The following is a 19,362-nucleotide window of genomic DNA, read 5'->3' as shown; positions in this document are numbered from 1 at the left end:
AGCCCTTCTCCACTAGTAGGTTTTCTTTTGACCTGAATAAGCCACATGACGATTCGTGTTGAAACTCCGTATCTTACATTCTTATTGAATGGCTTGAAAATTTTCAATCCATCTACAGGTATTAGCTGAAAATATAAGAGGAATCCTATCAAATCAATCCCATATGGAAAACAAGTTGGGATCTAAGGAATGCTCTTTGAGGAAAAGTCTTTCTTTGGAAACTTCTTTTTAGACAAAGTACCCCATTAAGGGCTACTCAACAAGTGGGGATTCCAACTTAACAATCAATGTCATCTCTGCATTGAGTCCTCTAAAGGCACTTATCATTTGCTCCTTAATTGCTCTTATGCGAGAATCGTTTGGGTTCCATCAGATTTCACTTTCACTTTGAATAACACCATAAGCATTAAAGATTCGGTTGCACGTTTATTAGCTTCGAGGCTCGTAAAACAACAAAACTATTTTTTTTAGCGATCCTATCTAATTGCCCAATTGGACTGTTGAAAATTTTAAATCATTTAAATATATAATTCAAAATATTAGATGGTCGTGTCTATTCTTAATAGACACCTAAATGATCAATAGATGTATTTATTAGAAGATGTGTTTAAATGATCAACAAACATATCTTGTGGGAAATGATATGTTGTTTGGGCATGTTTTTTGGAGAAACCCCTTGGAGGTGTCTCTTCCTCTGTTATATATAGAGAGAGTTAGCGCCTATTTCCCAAACAATTTTAGACAATCTCAACATCTATTTTATTTTAGTCAATTGAGATTAACTTTGAAATGTCTCGAGATGTCCCAATACGCAAGTGCAACGATTATTGGAGGGGTCTGCAAATATGTTTTATCTTATAAACTGATCCACGTGAACCTGGTTTGCACCATAGGAGGCATCAATAGTTTTAAGGAGAATGATCGATAGCACAACTCAGCCCCACTAATTCATTAAGTTTCATCATGTATTTTCAGGTTCATGATGCTATATATGGTGTTTGTTTTTCTCGTTATCAACTTCAATTTGTTTATGATTCATATAAGTACTCTATCCCCTCTTATTTATGTGTGGCTTGGATAATTATTTCCAATATGGAATTTCACTACAACTACAAAAGAGAGGGGGTGGTAGTAGGGGGGAGGGGGAAGGTAGTGCCTTATGGCAAAAGGTGAAGACATGAGAGTCAAACCCATGACTTCTTGGGAACCTACACTCTACTGGCAAGGCATCAACCAACAAGTTAATCAGTTTTCTTCAAACAACAAAACTATTGGGTGTGTGTGCTGTTATGTCAAATATCCTTTAGCATTTTTCTAACATATAAAAGCGCTTTGACATATTTGTCCCTCAATTAACAATGCTTTGCTTTCGTAATGATTTGAGGTCTCCTTATGAGGTTGCATACAAAAGCATGCAACTCGCAATGGACTACCATTCTTATGATATCATGAAGGGTTTGGTCTATAACACATTTAGTATCTCTTGGTCCTCACCTTCAAAGAATTTCATTGATGCAAATGTTGATGGGGCTTGTCTTGGCTCCCTTGGTCATGAAGGTTTGTGTGGAGTTTTCAGATATCACCATGGGCGCTTTTCGGGTTTCTCAAAGTATGTGGGATACACATACGCTTATGTAGCAGAAATTCTTATAACTAGACAAGCACTTCACACCGTAATTCAATGCAACTATAAGCACCTCATTCTTGAAGGAGACTCTCTGTTGGTCATCAATATCTACTCAACCAATCTTTTTATGGTTGGACATGGAGGATCACTTCCATGATCTCAAACTATCTATTTTCTTAGTTCAAGACTGTTCCATGTTCACTTATCCATGTGTTAGGCAGAGTAACTTTGTGGCAGACTCTTTAGCTTCCTTTGTTACTGAGCATATGAATTTTATTAGTTGGGATTCATTCCCTCCCTCTTCTTGTTTTAGTTTCCGTATTACACCTATATAGGGTCATAAAAGCTTTGCCCCCTATAGTACGAAGTTGATAATACCTCTCGATTGTTCTTTGAAATCCTTGTACACCATCCAAACCCCTCGATCTCCTTTGACCATGGGTGAAAGAAAACTGCTTCCTTACATTTATAGAATTAAGATGACCAAAGTGATGTAGGTGAAAAAGTTTTTCTAAATCTCTGGTGAAGGTTTTGAAGACATATTATCTATTTATACTTCATGAAAGGGTGATGTGACAATTATAACTGTTGGATATCTTAGAAAAAGTATGGACATGCCACATAACAAACTTAATGTTAAAATTCAAACAAATAGTCACACGTATGTCTACATATTATGTGGCAGTTATAAAATTTTGGGATGCACCTCCTCTCCATACATACGTGATTTTTGGAATGAAGCTTGACATGTGAGCAACGGATTTGGGTCATATATCTACAAAGTTAGAATTTGTTTAACCTAAGGTTTTAAAATATGAAATTGGGATCCAGACCAATTCCAATACGAAATCAAGATCTAGATTGACTTTGATATGGATTGGCCTGAATAGACACATAACACCCTAGAATCCACCTGTAGATCCCTAACCCTATCAATTTAGTTGGGATTGGTCTAATATGGATCAGCCGAAATTGAAACGGATTGATTCAATCTGATCTGGTTTTTAAATCCATGGTCCAACACTCTAACCTGTCATGTGAGGTTGGGCCTTGGAGCAATGGTAAAGATTGCTGTATTGTGATCAATTGGTCATGGGTTCGAGTCTAGAAATAGCCTATTTGTGAAAGTAAAGGTAAGACTACGTACATTATAACCCTTGTGAGTGACGGGAGTCTCATGCATTGGATACGCTCTTGATCTAAGCTGCCATGTATGGAACCAAGACCCACTTGGAGAACCCTTTCCAAACAACCCATAAAAATACCACTACTGTGGAGTGGATGAGGATTAAGGAGAAGAGAAAAAGGTTGGAGTGGATAAGAAGCGAAAAAGGTTAATGCGGGTATCTCTAATAGAAAAAGGTTAATGCATTAACCAGCTGTCTCAATTGTATTTAATTAAAATTAAAATTAAAAATAAAAATTAACAGACCCAATGGCGGTTCCATGATTTCTAATGCGGGACAAGTGCTAGGCTCCAAAAAGACCTAGACCCGCAATATCATAATTTTGATGTTGATATTTTAGCCTGTCTCTGTTGATTCCCCCACCTCTGTCTTTTTCCCTTCTCCAAATTTGGATAAGACCCCATAAAAGAGCTTTCTCTTATTGAGGAATTGGACTCTTTCTACCCAAAAATAAAAAATTGAGAAATTCGACTCGGAAAGAGACGACACAGTGAGAGCGATAAGATATCGGAGTCACTGAAACTGAAAGCTAGTGCCAACTGACTTGGTGGGAGTGAGTGCACTATTTTTAGAAGCCGAAGAAGCTTTGAAGCTCTCGACTGGGAAAGCAATGAAGATCCTTTAAACCCTAGATAAAAAGAAAGACTACTTCATTGAAGATCCCTTGTATTCGCTTCTCTTTCTCATTTGATTCTGGTTCCACGTAACTTCACTGCCGCCCTGTTGTCTGGTTTCATTTGCCCTACAACTCATCGATTTCTTAGCTCTATATCCTCGTATTCTTTGAATTTTGATTCTTGTGCTTTTGGTGCTCAGAGAGAGAGAGATGGGTCTTTGCATGAACCCATGCGAAAGCTTTTCAGCTAGGTTGGTTTCATCGCCGTCGTCTTGTGTTGCTTCGTCTTCCAAATCATGCTCACTGAAATCCACGGGTGTGCCCTTTCTGGTGTACTTCAAGAAGGCAGGGAAGAAAAGTAATGCCGCATCTTTGAAGCTACACCATGGGCGACCGCTCGCTTGTTCTACCAAGTCTTGCGTGCGTTGCGAGCATGGCTCCAATGCGGCCACCCAAGGCTTGGGTAATGGCCCGTTTGGTGGGACGCCGTTGGGGAAGAGAGCAGACATTAAGAAGATTTTGATTCTGGGTGCAGGGCCTATTGTTATCGGCCAAGCCTGTGAATTCGATTACTCGGGCACGCAGGCATGCAAGGCTCTCAAAGAAGAGGGATACGAAGTGGTTCTGATTAACTCGAATCCTGCAACCATTATGACCGATCCCGATTTGGCTGACAGGACCTACATCACCCCGATGACACCCGAGCTCGTCGAACAGGTCCTTGAGAAGGAAAGGCCTGACGCTCTCTTGCCCACCATGGGTGGTCAGACAGCTCTTAACCTTGCCGTTGCGTTGGCCGAAAGTGGCGCTCTCAATAGGTACGGTGTGGAGCTGATTGGAGCGAAACTGGATGCGATCAAGAAAGCAGAAGACAGAGAATTGTTTAAGCAAGCGATGAAGAACATTGGAATCAAAACGCCGCCTTCTGGGATTGGTACCACTCTAGATGAGTGTATTGAGATTGCCAATTCCATCGGCGAGTTTCCTCTGATCATACGGCCTGCATTTACATTGGGTGGCACCGGAGGTGGAATTGCTTACAACAAGGAGGAGTTCGAATCGATATGCAAATCTGGCCTCACGGCTAGTTTGACAACCCAGGTTCTGGTGGAGAAGTCTTTGTTGGGGTGGAAGGAGTATGAGCTCGAGGTTATGAGAGACTTGGCTGACAATGTGGTTATTATTTGTTCCATTGAAAACATTGATCCAATGGGTGTTCATACTGGGGACTCGATCACAGTGGCCCCTGCTCAGACTCTGACAGATAAAGAGTACCAGTGCCTTAGGGATTACTCGATTGCGATCATAAGGGAGATTGGAGTTGAGTGTGGGGGTTCAAATGTACAATTTGCCGTAAATCCTAATGATGGGGAGGTAATGGTGATTGAGATGAATCCTAGAGTGTCAAGGTCATCCGCTTTGGCATCCAAAGCTACTGGCTTCCCAATAGCCAAAATGGCAGCAAAGTTATCTGTTGGATACACGTTGGATCAGATTCCAAATGACATCACGAAGAAAACACCAGCTAGTTTTGAGCCTTCTATTGATTATGTGGTGACAAAGGCAAGTTAGAAGTCTCCCGTTTCTTCTATTTTTTTTTTTTTTTTTCATTCGCTTTCCTTTCCCATTTACATTAACTGTTCCTGTATCATTATTATTTCTGTATTCTATCAATTTGTTTGGTCAATCATTTGATACATATCAGGAAAACTTGCCAGGTACGAATCAAGTAATAAATAATAGAAAATTATCCAAAAAATTCATGATCTGATTTGTTATTCCAGTGGAAACAATAGGACAAATATGTAATGTAATTTATCAAAATAAGATATTCCCTTGGGAAAGATTAGAACAACATAGACACTTAGCTGTCTGTTATAGACGGACACCTTACACTATTTAATGTAATGGTAGTGAGCTATGGAGTGTAGGTATTTTTGTTATATATCTGCCCTTTACAATCATTATTATGTTTCTAATTTTTTTTTTTGGTGTGGACTTTCATGACATATAGTATAGTTAAATATATTATAGAATGATGGTTTTGGGGGATGGGATCATGCCTTGTAAGTCTATAGCTTTTTTTGTTTAATATAATTTGCTTTTGAATTTGTGTTTGTATTGATAGTTTCCTTGATTGTCGATTGCACTTAAAGTTTTCATTATTCTTGTTAACAAAATGATGTTTTGATAATTTGCTATTTGAGCGTGTTAGAACAAACACCAAACAAAACACAAACAAAAACGAAAATAGAGCAAGATAACACGGAGATTTTACGTGGTTCACACACCAGTATGGTATGCTACGTCCACGGGCGAAGCTAAAGATGTTTCACTATGTAAATCGGAGAAAGTTACAATGGAGATCTCTAAAGAACACCCGTAAATATTCTCTCTTAGAAACCCTAAATCGAAAACCCCAAATCTCACCGACTTTACAACAAAGCGGGTAAAGAATATAAATACTCATCCATCGGATCGGGTCGGGTCGGGTTGAACCGTATCGCGGAGGCTTCAACCCCGCACCCCCAACAAGATCAGTGATGGGCTCCGGGCTTGGGCTACCATCACAGATCTTAGAAAAAGTTCCATTCGGGTCGCCACCAAAAATTTCAGAGCGGGTCATTCTTCTAAACAGGTTCAAGAACTCGAGACATACGAATGGTGTTCTTTATTTTTTTTGGTGGAAACTTTGATCAAGTATCTGGGAAAGTGATGGTGGTTATTGGTGATTCATGGGAGGAATATTTAAATATCACTCTTGCAATATATTCCAAGGCCTTGCCAGGACAGAGATGAGATGAATCTCCCTTGAGATTCTTGAACTAGTCCTAATATAGCCACATTGATGGATAATGCATTCCAGCCTTGATGCTGAAGTTTGATGCAGAGCTTTTTGGTTTGCTTTGGCGCTGAAGTTGGACGCACAGCTTTTTGGTTAAGTTATAGCAGCATTGAGTGCTGAAACCAGAGGCACTTGCTGCAGATTAGTAACCAGAGTGGCCATAAATTTAGGACACTTTAATGCCACACAACTGAAATATGCTTCTATTTATTAAATTGTTAACGTAAAAGCTCACAATTTTGTGAGACGTAAAGATTATAGATAGATCACTGAAGACTTTATCAGCTTGATTTTAAATATAAAGATGGTAATGGAGACAAAATCAGGCTATTGTTTATTGGATGGTTGAAAGAGTTATTTATTGTTTGTTGGAATCTTTCCTGGTAATGCCAGCTAAAGCTTCCAATTGTAGTTGAAGGAAAGTATGGAAAAGGGTCATTCTTTTACCAAACTATGGTAGCTACTGGTATGAAGCTTGACATAAGGAGATGGTGATACAGCAATATGGAGTTCTTCTGGTTTTGCAGCCAAAGTTGCTACGTATAAAATTCCTGGGTCATTAATACCAATCCGTCTGATCTTTTTATACTTTTGTTTTCTCTCTAAATTGTAATTTTAGTTGATTAAACAGTTGAGCACTTGCTTGGGCTCTGATTTGGGTTCTATTGGTCTCAAATGGGTTTTTATAGAATGCTTTTACAGCACTATTGAGTAATGTGTTCAACAGGAAGTTAAAAGAAAATACAGATGCAAGAGTTAAACATCTACAATGGAACCAAATTGATGAATCAATATCAAGGTTCAAAAACTCGTCTCAACTCGGTGTCTCGACGTGAGATCTCGGCGAGTTAATGTATTTTTTGTTGAGGTTTCAGTATGATGTTTCAATGGGCAAATGGCCATTGTTGGCTCCGAAACTTTAAGGGAAGCTTGTTTTAGGCTTAATAAACATATTTAAATCTTCAAATTATAAAAAAAACCCAAGTTGGTGTTTTGGATTTGCACCCTTGGTTGGCAATAAACGTCGAACCCTTAATGTAATATTGCCTATTCTACACATTGTTTGAGTGCTATGAGACATAATTGGCAAGTAAAACAAGTAAATTATGCAATAATGGATGAAGACACATGTTATCGAATAATTATTTAAGAAATAGTGAAAGATTTAAAAGTTTCTTCTACAAACTACAAGGTACAGTGAAGTGTAAGCAATACATATTACATAGACACCCAACCCCAAGTACAGTGAACAATACATAAGTCATAGACACCCTAGGCTTCCACTTCCCAACTCCCAACAATGCAATACTATGAGTATGTGACTGCCTACCATAGTTGTCAAGGTGTCACCTAGGCGGGCGCCTTGGTTGCCTAATTGGTGTTGCCTTGCAATTGAACCCTCTCCAACGCCTTGGGTCGCCGAGACGCCGTGAACTATGACTTGTTGGATCGAGTCCACTCATGGTCTGATGGAGACGACGTGCATTGTCCTCTGTCTGCATGACATATGAATGACACGTCATAGTGTTGGAGAAGAAACGAAAGTGTATCCCAGTAGTATTAAGTGATGATGTGGCCAAAAAATAAGAACCAAGGTTTCCCCCCTTCTCTAGGTCCAAACCCACGAAACTGTCGAGTTTACTTCGAAATTTCAAAGAATGGGTCGAGTTCCTGCCTATTAATAAGGTGGTTTGTACCATTTCGGTGAGAGACAAAAGTACCGAAATCTCGTCGAAATTTTGGTCGAGATTTTCGAAACCCTGTCGATATGAGATTTCGTAACTCTTACGAGATCTCGTCTCGAGCAGCTTGAGATTTTCGAGTTTTCTGAGATTTTGGTGAGTTTTAGAACTATGAGATTCAATATCACTACATGGATGTCATTGTGAAGACAATAATGTTAAAGTATGAGGTGGCTTATTTCACAAAATTGATGAATCAATATCACTACATTGGCATCATTGTGAAAGCATAAATGTTTAAGTATGAGGTGGCTTATTTCACAATTCACATTTGGCGCTCATTGATGGACACACGAGTGTGTACGCATGCGCATACACATGAGAATATGGGATGGCTCTCATTTTGGTTCATCATGTCTGATAACCATTTCCTTTTAACTTATTGACTCCTCGAAGTTTGGCCGCATGAAAGTGCTCATTTTTTTGCAGCATAGGATATTGGTTCCTGCGTTCAACCAAACGCCACACGTCATAGATACGTAAGAAAGATTAGTGTGGCGGAAACTAAAGAAGCCTTAAGAAAGATGAAAACAGGCAAGACCTCAGGCCCAGATGAGATTCCAGTAGAAGTATGGAAAACCCTTGGAGGTTGTGGGGTTTATTGGTTAACCAATTTGTTTAACAGGATTTTGAACACAAGAAGATGCTAGATGAGTGGTAGAGTAGCATTGTAGTCCCGATAATGTAGTCCTAGGTAGGTAGGAGACCTACTAGGAGCCAGACAACAGGATCAATCGCAAAAGGGGTTGTTAGTTCGAATGGACAGCACTAGGATTTAGGTTAATTCTAGGGTTTAGGATGGGAATTTGGGAATGGGTCTTATATGGCTTTAATATGCAGGTCTAGGGGGTTATTATGGGATAAAAATAATTGGATTTGGGAAGGTTTTAAAATTCTGCAATTCTGGATAGAATTGAGTTGCAGGTTTTGGGTTTAATGGAGTGGAGGAATGGAGGGGATATAGTGGGGATTATGGACTGGGTTTAAGGTCGAGTGTAGGGAGAGGTGTGGGGGATATAGGCTGGAAGAATGGTTTGAAATTGATGGCCACATTTGTAGTTATAAGGGAGTCCTAGTTGAAGTAGGAGTTGCAGGTTTAATGGAGATTAGGGTTTGATGGATGGAAGGGGAAGGTGGATTAGATCTAAGGGAAGGATAATGGTTGGGTAGAAGAAGGTTTTTAAACAAGGTACAGGTTCAAACTTACTGTAATGCAGAAACAATGGCAGCAACTTGATATCGAAGGAACCTCCCGATCTTCACGATGAAAGGAGTCGCAGGAGTCCACCCATCCTATCCACCTTGAGATCCACAAGGATATACACTCACAAAGAGCAGCAGCAATGGCAGCAAGCATAAAACTAATTTTTATTAATCAAATTCGTATGTAATGTTGGCCTCCCTTACAAACTTATATAGAAGACTCAAAAATAGACTTAGACACTAAAAAGGAATGGCCTAACCCTATCCCTAACATATTAGATAACTTAAACCAACTAGGAAACTAAAATACTAAAAGAAATAGACTCAAAACATGGCTGGACTTATAGAGTCCTAATCCAGCCCAACTTACATCACATGACTACTTAAGTTGTCACATGACCACTTAACCAAGTCACATGATCACTTAAATTGAACCAATTGGATGCAACCAATTTGAACCGGTTCAATTGGATGCAACCAATTTGAATCGGTTCAATTAAAAAACATAACAATAAACTAAGTATTGGGCTAATCCCGTATACAACCTATGTACCCTTAGTTTCGGCTCATTAAAGTGGCCTAATACATAGAAAACCCTTGGGAACAAAGGCCCAACATGTATGTAACCCAACCCTAGACTTATTCCTAATAAAAGAAGCCCAGTTTGGTGATAAATCTGCATTACCCGATCTACAAAAATAAAGATGATATCCAAAGTTGCAACAACTATAGAAGCATTAAGCTTATGAGTCACACAATGAAACTTTGGGAGAAGGTTATTGAAGCCCGTTTGAGAAGAGAGACTGTTGGATTTTATGGGCCAGAATATCGTGGGGATATTCTGGACTTTTTACCTTTTTTTTTTTGGGTGAATAAGAAATTCATTACCAAAGAGGAAAAAAATACAGGGCCCCTAAAGGGGAGCAACAAAACAAAGAATCAGGAACCTAATCCTCATTAGGGAGGGCTGGAACCAACAAGAGAGACAGAAGAGACGCCCCAGGAGACAACAATGAATCTGTTCCTTGAGGTATCAAGACACGAAGAACGAGGAACAGACGATAATTTCACCTTAATTTCAAAGGAAATGGAATCCCAAATCTGTTGATAAGACCTAGAGTTAGTGGTCCATTTCCTGATATTACGTTCCATCCAAATTGTGATTGAGAGTAGCACAAAAAGCAAGCTTTCCAATCGTGTCGCAAATAGAGGACCATGCGAAAGTCATGTCGATCCAGATCCATTCGCGGGAGAAGGGAAGAATTCTTCTAGGGGCCGACCAGCATTTAGTCAAGATGCCTTTCCAAATTGCTGTCGCAGTAGGGCACTCAAAGAAGAGATGATCAGAGTCTTCTACACTATTCCAGCGAGACAGAGACAACAAGAGGTCGAAAGTGGGATATGCCGCATCATGGAGCTAAGGCGGCAAGCATAAAGCTAATTTTTATTAATCAAATTCGTGTACAATGCTGGCCTCTCTTACAAACTTATATAGAAGACTCAAAAATAGACTTAGACACTAAAAAGGAATGGCCTAACCTTATCCCTAACCTATTAGGCAATTTAAGCGACTAGGAAACTCAAATAGACTCAAAATAGAGTCCTAATGACTTAAAACAACTTAAACTACTTAAAATAAAGAAGATTCCTAGTAGCCAATAGGATATAAGAACTTCTTAGCCAATAGGATCACTTCACTTAAATTAGACCAATTGAACCAATTGGATGCAACCAATTTAAACCGGTTCAATTAAAAACACATAATAAAAACTAAGTATTGGGCTAATTCCGTATGCAACCTATGTACCCCTATTTTAGGCCCGAAAAGTGGCCTATTACATTAGAAACCCATGGGATCAAAGGCCCAACATGTATGTAACCCAACGCTAGACTTATTTCTAATGAAACAAGCCCTATTTGGTGATGAATCCGCATCACGGTGGCGAGGAAAGCAAGGGTCGGAAGACATTTGGAGAAGATCCTCCAAGCTGTGAAGCAATGCCGAGGGTTATGATGTTTGAACCAAAAAAGCTTTCTCCAAGGAGCTAATTGACCTTTTTGCCGAATAAGATCCCAAGCTGATTTGGAGGAGAAAGAGTTTGAATTGCTTGCCAACCAAGAGACATAGTCTTCTCTACCCAAAAGTCTTATGGAAATGGAGGGAATCTCGTTCCAGAAGAGAGTAAGCTCCGGAGAGGAGGTAGGAGGAGGGGACCAACTGCCATGTTGGTCGAGTATGTCTGCTACCAAGGAGAGCCTGTGAAGTCCAGAAGCATAAATGATTCTCGTAGTTATCAGGTGGATGAGAATCCCCCGCGGGTGCCAGTGATCAAGCGATAGGACGATAAGCCATCACCAATCTGAGAGTGAATATTGTTGATGCAGATCCTAGCCTCCTCGAATTGAAGAAGCCACCCTAAACCTAGGGTTTTAGTAGGAGCCTTAGTTTAATTTAGTTTATTTCCCTATTTGATTTTTATTATGTGTTTTTAATTGAACCGGGTTAAATTGGTTGCATCCAATTGGTTCAATTGGTCTAATTTAAGTGAAGTGATCCTATTGGCTAAGAGGTTCTTAGATCTTATTGGCTGGTAGGGAATCTTCTTTATTTTAAGTAGTTTAAGTTGTTTTTAAGTCATTAGGGGTAGATGAGTCTTTTCTTTTAAGTTTTTAATTTATTTTTAAATTGGTCCACCTCTCCACGATTTAAGTGGGAGATTTAAATTGTAATAGATTTAGGAATAGGCCTTTTGGCCTCTTATTTAATAAGAATCGTGGGAGAGGCTCCCCCGCCAGTTTTATGTTTAAAAAAATTTCGTTTGCTGCTGTTAGCCTCTGCTGCTGCTTCTCTTTTCAGAGACTGTCTTGTGTGTCATATCAAGACCCCTTGTGAGTCATATCAAGGGTTAGGGCTGGTGGACTCCGGCGACTCTTTGCATCTTGTAGATCGGGAGGTCCTTCTTCTTCTTCAATCAAGTTTCTCCAAGCTGCCATTGAAGAATCTGCATATTCCAGTGAGTATTTTACAGTTTTATTCATCCCCTTCTTCTCCTAATCCTCTACAGCCTACCCTAGCATCCCCCCTTCTATTTTATTTGAATTTTCTGAACCCTAGTTTACTTACAGCTTTAACCATCCATTAAAATCCATCCAATTTTTAATCACAGCATCCTTGCATCCATCCCTATACTCGATCCAGGTTGCTGCCCTATTCCTAACACCTAAACGCTACTTCCCCTTACCTCCATTACAACCCAACGACCCTAAAACCTGTCTAGACCTAACCTGCCATCAAAATCCAATCAAACTTCAGTCGAACCACCCTCTCACTGCCAGTAAAACTCGACCTGAAGTCCAGCCCTGAAATCCCATCATAAACTCTAGTTTTCAACCTAGATCCTAAAACCTAAAACCCAAACTCTAAACCTAAATTTTCTGAAATTTTAAAAACTTATCCAAACCTAACCAAACCTAGTTTATTAAGACCCTTAAAACCTGCATATTAAAACCCTATGAACCCCATTACCATTGGTTAACCCTAACCCTAATTTCTGTCCTATTTAGCCTAAGCTGCCCCAATCGGCCAGCCCTAGTGTGTGGCCCCCTTACCCTGGTTCCTAGTGGGACTATTCCTACCTAGGATTACATCAAATTGGTATCAAAGCCATGGCTGAACATGGCACCCCTGTTGTGGACCCCACACAACCACCCCCACTTGATTCCCTTGCTGCAATCATGACTATGCTGCAAAAGATTTCAACAGACCAGCAAGCTCTTGGTGATCGAATGACAGCAATGGAACAAAGGCAAGCTGTGCCTCTTGTAAGCAACCCTCTATATGTAGAGGAGGACAGATTCCAAGTGCATTCAGAAGTACATGGAACTCTGGGAAGGGATGAATATCGTAGAGATCATCCCAGACGTCACAGGGACCACAGAGATCATTCCAGACACGACAGGGATTACAGGGACCGACGTAGACCTGACAGAGATGACTACAGAGAAGATAGGGACAGAATTACAGAAGTACCTCGAAGACCTAACTTTGTGGAATACATGAGATCCTACTTCACTGGAGATGAAGCTACTAATAGGAGTTACGATACACAGAAGGTCAAACTAGAGCTAAAGGAATATAATGGGCATGGTGATTCACAGGTGTTCTATGATTGACTTGCTGCCCTGGATGATTATTTTGACTGGTATGATTTGCCTAAAGATCGAAAGATGAGATTGGCACGAACCAAACTGATTGGCCCTGCCAGAGAATGGTGGCGAAAGACAAAGAGAGACATGGAACGCGTAGGTGATGCACCTACTAATTGGGAGGACATGAAGTATGATTTGAAAGAGAAATACTTGCCTAGACATTACAGAGCTCAGATGCAAGATCAACTCAACTTCCTTCGGCAAGGGACTATGACTGTATCCGAGTATATGCAGCAGTTCGATTCTCTTTCTTCTCGTACTGATACCAGAGAGAGTGCTACTCAGATGTTATCTCGATTTTGGCTGGGATTGAGATTTGATATTGTTAGGGCTATTGGAGTTGTTGATGTTCTGGACATCAAGGACTGTTTTGAGAAGGCATTGAAGGCTGAAGAATTATTGGCTGGAAATAGAAGATTTGATTCCTCCACCGAGGGTACTATCAAAACTTTTACAGCATTCAAGTCTACTACCACTGGTTATAATCGAGCTGGAAATTCTACTGCTGGTTCTACTCGATCAGGCTACTCTATTGGTAGTTCTTCCCGCCCTACAGCCCCTCCACGTGCTGATCATAAAGGTAAAGCTCCCATGGACAGCAATGAACCCCACACATGTTTCCACTGCAATGAGCTTGGGCACTATGCCAAAGATTACCCACAAAAGCATAGACCTGTTAATGTGGCTGCCAAGGCAGAGGAAACCTCTGAAGAGCACGATGAGCAAGGTATATATGCACTACCCCCTGATAGTGATGAAGACTTAGAATGTCACCTTGAAGATATAGCTGGTGGTGCTCGAGGTATCCATACGATTGCTCCAGTTCTCATGAATGATGTGGTTGATTGTGACGAGGTAATTGGGAACATTTCACAGGGAGACAATGACAAGCAAGTTGCTGTTCTTGAAGAAGTGGGGCTGAATGAGAAGGTTATCAATATTGAAGACCCTATGGAGGTTGAGCATATTGACTTTGTGATGCCCCCTTGGTTCTTCAAAGAGAGGCCCCATGACTTGAAGACCATATTCCCACTGTTCTAACCTCAACAAAATTCTGCCAGGGAAGTGTTGAAGCTGCTGCGTACATGTTGCTTCCTCCTCCTCATCACAAGGTCTGTGGACGAGTTTCTTCACCCAAGCATAGTACTTGGACTCCCATTCATGATGTCAACAAGCTCAGCCCCAAGTTGCCAGAGTGTTGCATGGATTTCACCCATTCATCGGAGATGAATGTTTCTAAGTCGGGGAGAGTTGATGCAGATCCTAGCCTCCTCGAATTGAAGAAGCCACCCTAAACCTAGGGTTTTAGTAGGAGCCTTAGTTTCATTAAGTTTATTTCCATACTTAGTTTTTATTCTGTGTTTTTAATTGAACCGGGTTAAACTGGTTGCATCCAATTGGTTCAATTGGTCTAATTTAAGTGAAGTGATCCTATTGGCTAGTAGGGAATCTTCTTTAGTTTAAGTAGTTTAAGTTGTTTTTAAGTCATTAGGGGTAGATGAGTCTTTTCTTTTAAGTTTTTAATTTGTTTTTAAATTGGTCCACCTCTCCACGATTTAAGTGGGAGATTTAAATTGTAATAGATTTAGGAATAGGCCTTTTGGCCTCTTATTTAATAAGAATCGTGGGAGAGGCTCCCCCACCAGTTTTATGTTTAAAAAAATTTCGTTTCCTGCTGTTAAGTCTCTGCTGCTGCTGTTTCTCTTTTCAGAGACTGTCTTGTGTGTCATATCAAGACCCCTTGTGAGTCATATCAAGGGTTAGGGCTGGTGGACTCCGGCGACTCCTTGCATCTTGTAGATCGGGAGGTCCTATTCTTCTTCAATCAAATTTCTCCAAGCTGCCATTGAAGAATCTGCATATTCCAGTGAGTATTTTATAGTTTTATTCATCCCCTTCTTCTCCTAATCATCTACAGCGCTACCCTAGCATCCCCCTTCTATTTTATTTGAATTTTCTGAACCCTAGTTCACTTACAGCTTTAACAATCCATTAAAATCCATCCAATTTTTAATCACAGCATCCTTGCATCCATCCCTATACTCGATCTAGGTTGTTGCCCTATTCCTAACACTTAAACCCTACTTCCCCTTACCTCCATTACAACCATGGAACAAAAACTCGACCGAAACTTGTCGAAACCATCGAGTTAACTCGGTTTCCCAGGTTTCCGAGACGAGTTGAAGGGGGATTTATTCGACCGGGTTTCGATGATTTCGACCAGTTTCGACCATATTTCGATGGTTTCGACACATATGCCCATCGAAACTAGGGGAAACTTGACTCGAAACTTGGACAGACAGGTATTTATGCTAGAAACTGTTCGAAACCAAGTTATGTCTAATATCTAAGTAAATGAAAATTATTCATAAATAAGCAAATACCCCCTATTTGAATCCAATAAAAATAGTTAAAAAATCAAATTCCAAAAGGAAAAAAAATCAACCCCCCAGTTCAAAAACAAAAACTAGATTTTCGACGGTAAGTGCAATTTTCAATTTTCTAATGCTGGGGTTTTTTTCAAATCTAAAAATTCCATAAATGTCAATATGGCAAAATATTGCTAAAAATCAAAAGTGCGGTAAAATATTCATTTGTTTTGATGTCCAAAAAAATATTTTCATTCAGAGTGATTTTGACAGCATTCGCGTACACCAAAATTAAGTTTGACCGGTACATAACTCCGTCAATATAAATCGGATTTAAGCAATCTTGGACTTATTGGAAAGCTATCAAAACAAAGCTTTCTAACAAATCCAAGATTGCTTAAATCTCATTCATATTGAAGGAGTTATATTCCAGTCAAACCTTATTTGATACCATGTCCAAGAACAATATACAGTATCAAACTTGGATCAAAACCACAAGTAATATTTTTAGTGTTCTCTATGTGAAACTAATGCATGGATTGAGTTTAAAATGTCAAAAATAGGTAGCACAACAAGAATCAGGGCAAAAAACCAATTTTTGGGCCTCAAAACCAAGGTTCGAGTTAGCCTGGAGAAAGTCCCAAGTTTCGACCGAGATATGGTCGAAACCGAGACGAACTCGTTTTCTGGCTGGTCGAAACCTAGTCGAAACCCGAGTTTTAGAACCTTGATTACAACCCAACAACCCTAAAACCTGTCTAGACCTAACCAGCCATCAAATCCAATCAAACTTCAGTCGAACCACCCTCTCACTGCCAGTAAAACTCGACCTGAAGTCCAGCCCTGAAATCCCATCCTAAACCCTAGTTTTCAACCTAGATCCTAAAACCTAAAACCCAAACCCTAAACCTAAATTTTATGAAATTTTAAAAACTTATCCAAACCTAACCAAACCTAGTTTATTAAGACCCTTAAAACCTGCATATTAAAACCCTATGAACCCCATTACCATTGGTTAACCCTAACCCTAATTTCTGTCCTATTTAGCCTAAGCTGCCCCAATCGGCCAGCCCTAGTGTGTGGCCCCCTTACCTTGGCTCCTAGTGGGACTATTCCTACCTAGGACTACATCAATTGTGCAGAACTAGATGGCGGGAGACTAAGATCTTGCGCCAGACCCAAGAAGAATCCGAGGAAGGCGAAGCCGTCCAGATGGAGTCCTGCCGAAGAGGACCCGAGTAAATCCAGTCAACCTAGATGCTTTTCTGCTTAGAGGCAATCTTCTAAATGAGCTTGATGATACCAACATAATTCACTTCTTTGATTCTTCTAATACCCAAACCACCTTCCTTCTTTGGAAGACACACAGCAGCCCAGCTAATAGGGTGGGGGAACCTTGAAGAATCATTGCCCTTCCAGAGGAAGGAGGCCAGAAGAGTTTCCAAGGACTTGATAGTAGCTTGAGGGAGCCCAAAGCAGCCAGACCAGTAGATATAGGAAGATTCCAAAACTGATCTAATAAGGACCAAGCTGCCTGCAAAAGAGAGCAGTCTACCTTTCCACAGCTGAAGTCTTTTGCGGATGATATCAAGCATCAGGGAACAGTGGTGGGCGGAAAGCCGAGCTGGAATTAAGGGGAGCCCCAAATACTTGACAGGAAGATGCCCCTCTTGGAACCCAGATCTGTCAATGAAAGCCAACTTGTCCAAATCCGAAACCCCAGCAAAGAACAAAAGAGACTTGGAAGGGTTGATGCGGAGGCCTGATAGCTCGTGGAAGTGCTGGTGACAGAGCAAAGTCGAATCTAGAGAAGCAATGGAAGCCTTTGAGAAAATCATCAGGTTGTCAGCAAACGCCAGATGTGTTAACTTGAGAGTTTTACACTTAGGCAAAGGAGAAATGAAATGCTGATTGGTACTAATTTGAATTTTCCTAGAGAGGACTTCCACAGCCACAGGTGAACAAGTAAGGGGATAGAGGGCAGCCTTGACGAATCCCCACAGAAGCATCAAAATACCCCATCGGGCTGCCATTGACTAAAACTGAGAACCTTGGGGAGGAGATACAGGCCTGAATCCAGTTGACAAAGATAGCCGGAAATCCCATTAAGGTCATAACTTGCCTGATGAAATCCCACCTAAGAGAATCAAAAGCCTTATGGATGTCGATCTTCAAGAGAATAGCAGGAGAGTGATTTTTCCTATCAAACCCTCTGACAATGTCATGGCAGAGAAGAATGTTGTCCGAGATGTTTCTTCCAGGAATGAAGGCAGATTGGTTGTCACTGACAAGGAGATCCACTACACTTTTAAGCCTCCGAGCAAGAATCTTGGCAATGAATTTGTAGAGCAAATTGCAAAGAGCAATGGGCCTGGAAGTCATTCATAGTGGCTGCTCCCTCCTTTTTGGGGATAAGGCATAGGAAAGTGTGATTGATGCCCTTGACCTGATTTGGATTAGAGAAAAAACTTTCAATAGCTGTAATAAGATCTTGCATGATGATGTCCCAAGTAGCTAAGAAAAAGCCCATACTAAACCCATCCGGACCCGGAGCTGCCGACACCTTGAGGGAATGGATGGCTGCCACTATTTCATCTTCTTTGGGAATCGAGCTCAAAGAATCAAAGGAAGGCAAGAGAATGAACTTGTTGAGCAAGTCATTCGGGATAGGAGTGGAGGTCAACTGAGAGCAGCTAAAGAGATCCTTAAAGTGCTGAACTGCCAAGTGCTTTATATCTTTAACTGTTGTAGCAGTAGAACCATCTTGAATTGTGAGTTTAACAATTGAGTTGTAATTGACTCTGGCTTTCAAAGAACGATGAAAGTAAGCAGTATTGGAGTCCCCAGGTCTAACCACTTGGTTCTGGACTTCTACTTGAGAAAGCTTTCTTCACTAGCAAGCAAGGAGGAGAGCTCAGCCGAAGCTAGGGAGTGTTGAAGTGATCAGCTTGCAACCGAAGCTGAATAGAGGCAAGCTTTGCCTAGCAATCTATAATCTGCTGGGGAATGTTACCAAAAGTGTTGGTGTTCCACTCTTTAAGGGCTACCTTGACATTTTTGAGCTTTTTGGATAGAGCAATAAGGGGAGTGGTGAAAGCAAAGACAGGTTTGATCCAAGCTTCATGAACAGTTGGTAAGGAGGGGTGAGAGATCCACATGTCAAAAAATTTGAAAGGTTTGGGACTAAAAGAGGTAAAAGGCTGAATGGCAAGGGAGATGGGGGAATGGTCTGAGATGTCAGGATTGTCAAAAGAAGCATGGGAAGAGGGGAAAGCTGAGAGCCAGTCCTCATTTACCAACACTCTATCCAGCTTGCAGGAGGCTTTTTACCTTTTATTATGCCTTCTATTATAGTCGGCTATGTTAGGGGCAATTCTGTCCTTGTAATGTTTATTCTTTATTATAAATAAAGAGCTTGGGATCAGTCTTTGATCATCCAAGCAATATTCTCTAATTCAGATCTGCTAACATGGTGGCAGAGCAGGTTTCGAATTAAAGCCCTCCCTTCTCTTCCATTCTCGATTTCTCCTTCCTCTCTCTTTCATTCTCGATTTCTTCTTCCCT

At 40.6% G+C, this 19,362-nt stretch overlaps 1 protein-coding gene across 1 annotated transcript in view; it reads left to right on the top strand.

Annotated features, from left to right (window-relative positions):
* The first annotated feature begins 3,614 nt into the window (after positions 1 to 3,614).
* The window catches only part of LOC122662280 (carbamoyl-phosphate synthase large chain, chloroplastic-like), a 30,386-nt gene continuing 14,638 nt past the window's right edge, over positions 3,615 to 19,362 (top strand). The window contains exon 1 of the mRNA XM_043857873.1: positions 3,615 to 4,993. Within this exon, the coding sequence (XP_043713808.1) occupies positions 3,641 to 4,993 (1,353 nt within the window). The 5' untranslated portion in view covers positions 3,615 to 3,640. The remainder of the gene's footprint in view (positions 4,994 to 19,362) is intronic.

The sequence above is a fragment of the Telopea speciosissima genome, chromosome 1 (genome assembly GCF_018873765.1).
Source record: "Telopea speciosissima isolate NSW1024214 ecotype Mountain lineage chromosome 1, Tspe_v1, whole genome shotgun sequence".
Taxonomy (NCBI): Eukaryota; Viridiplantae; Streptophyta; class Magnoliopsida; order Proteales; family Proteaceae; genus Telopea; species Telopea speciosissima.
The sequence above is the reverse complement of the archived record's forward strand: the minus strand, read 5'-3'. Positions and strand labels throughout refer to the sequence as shown.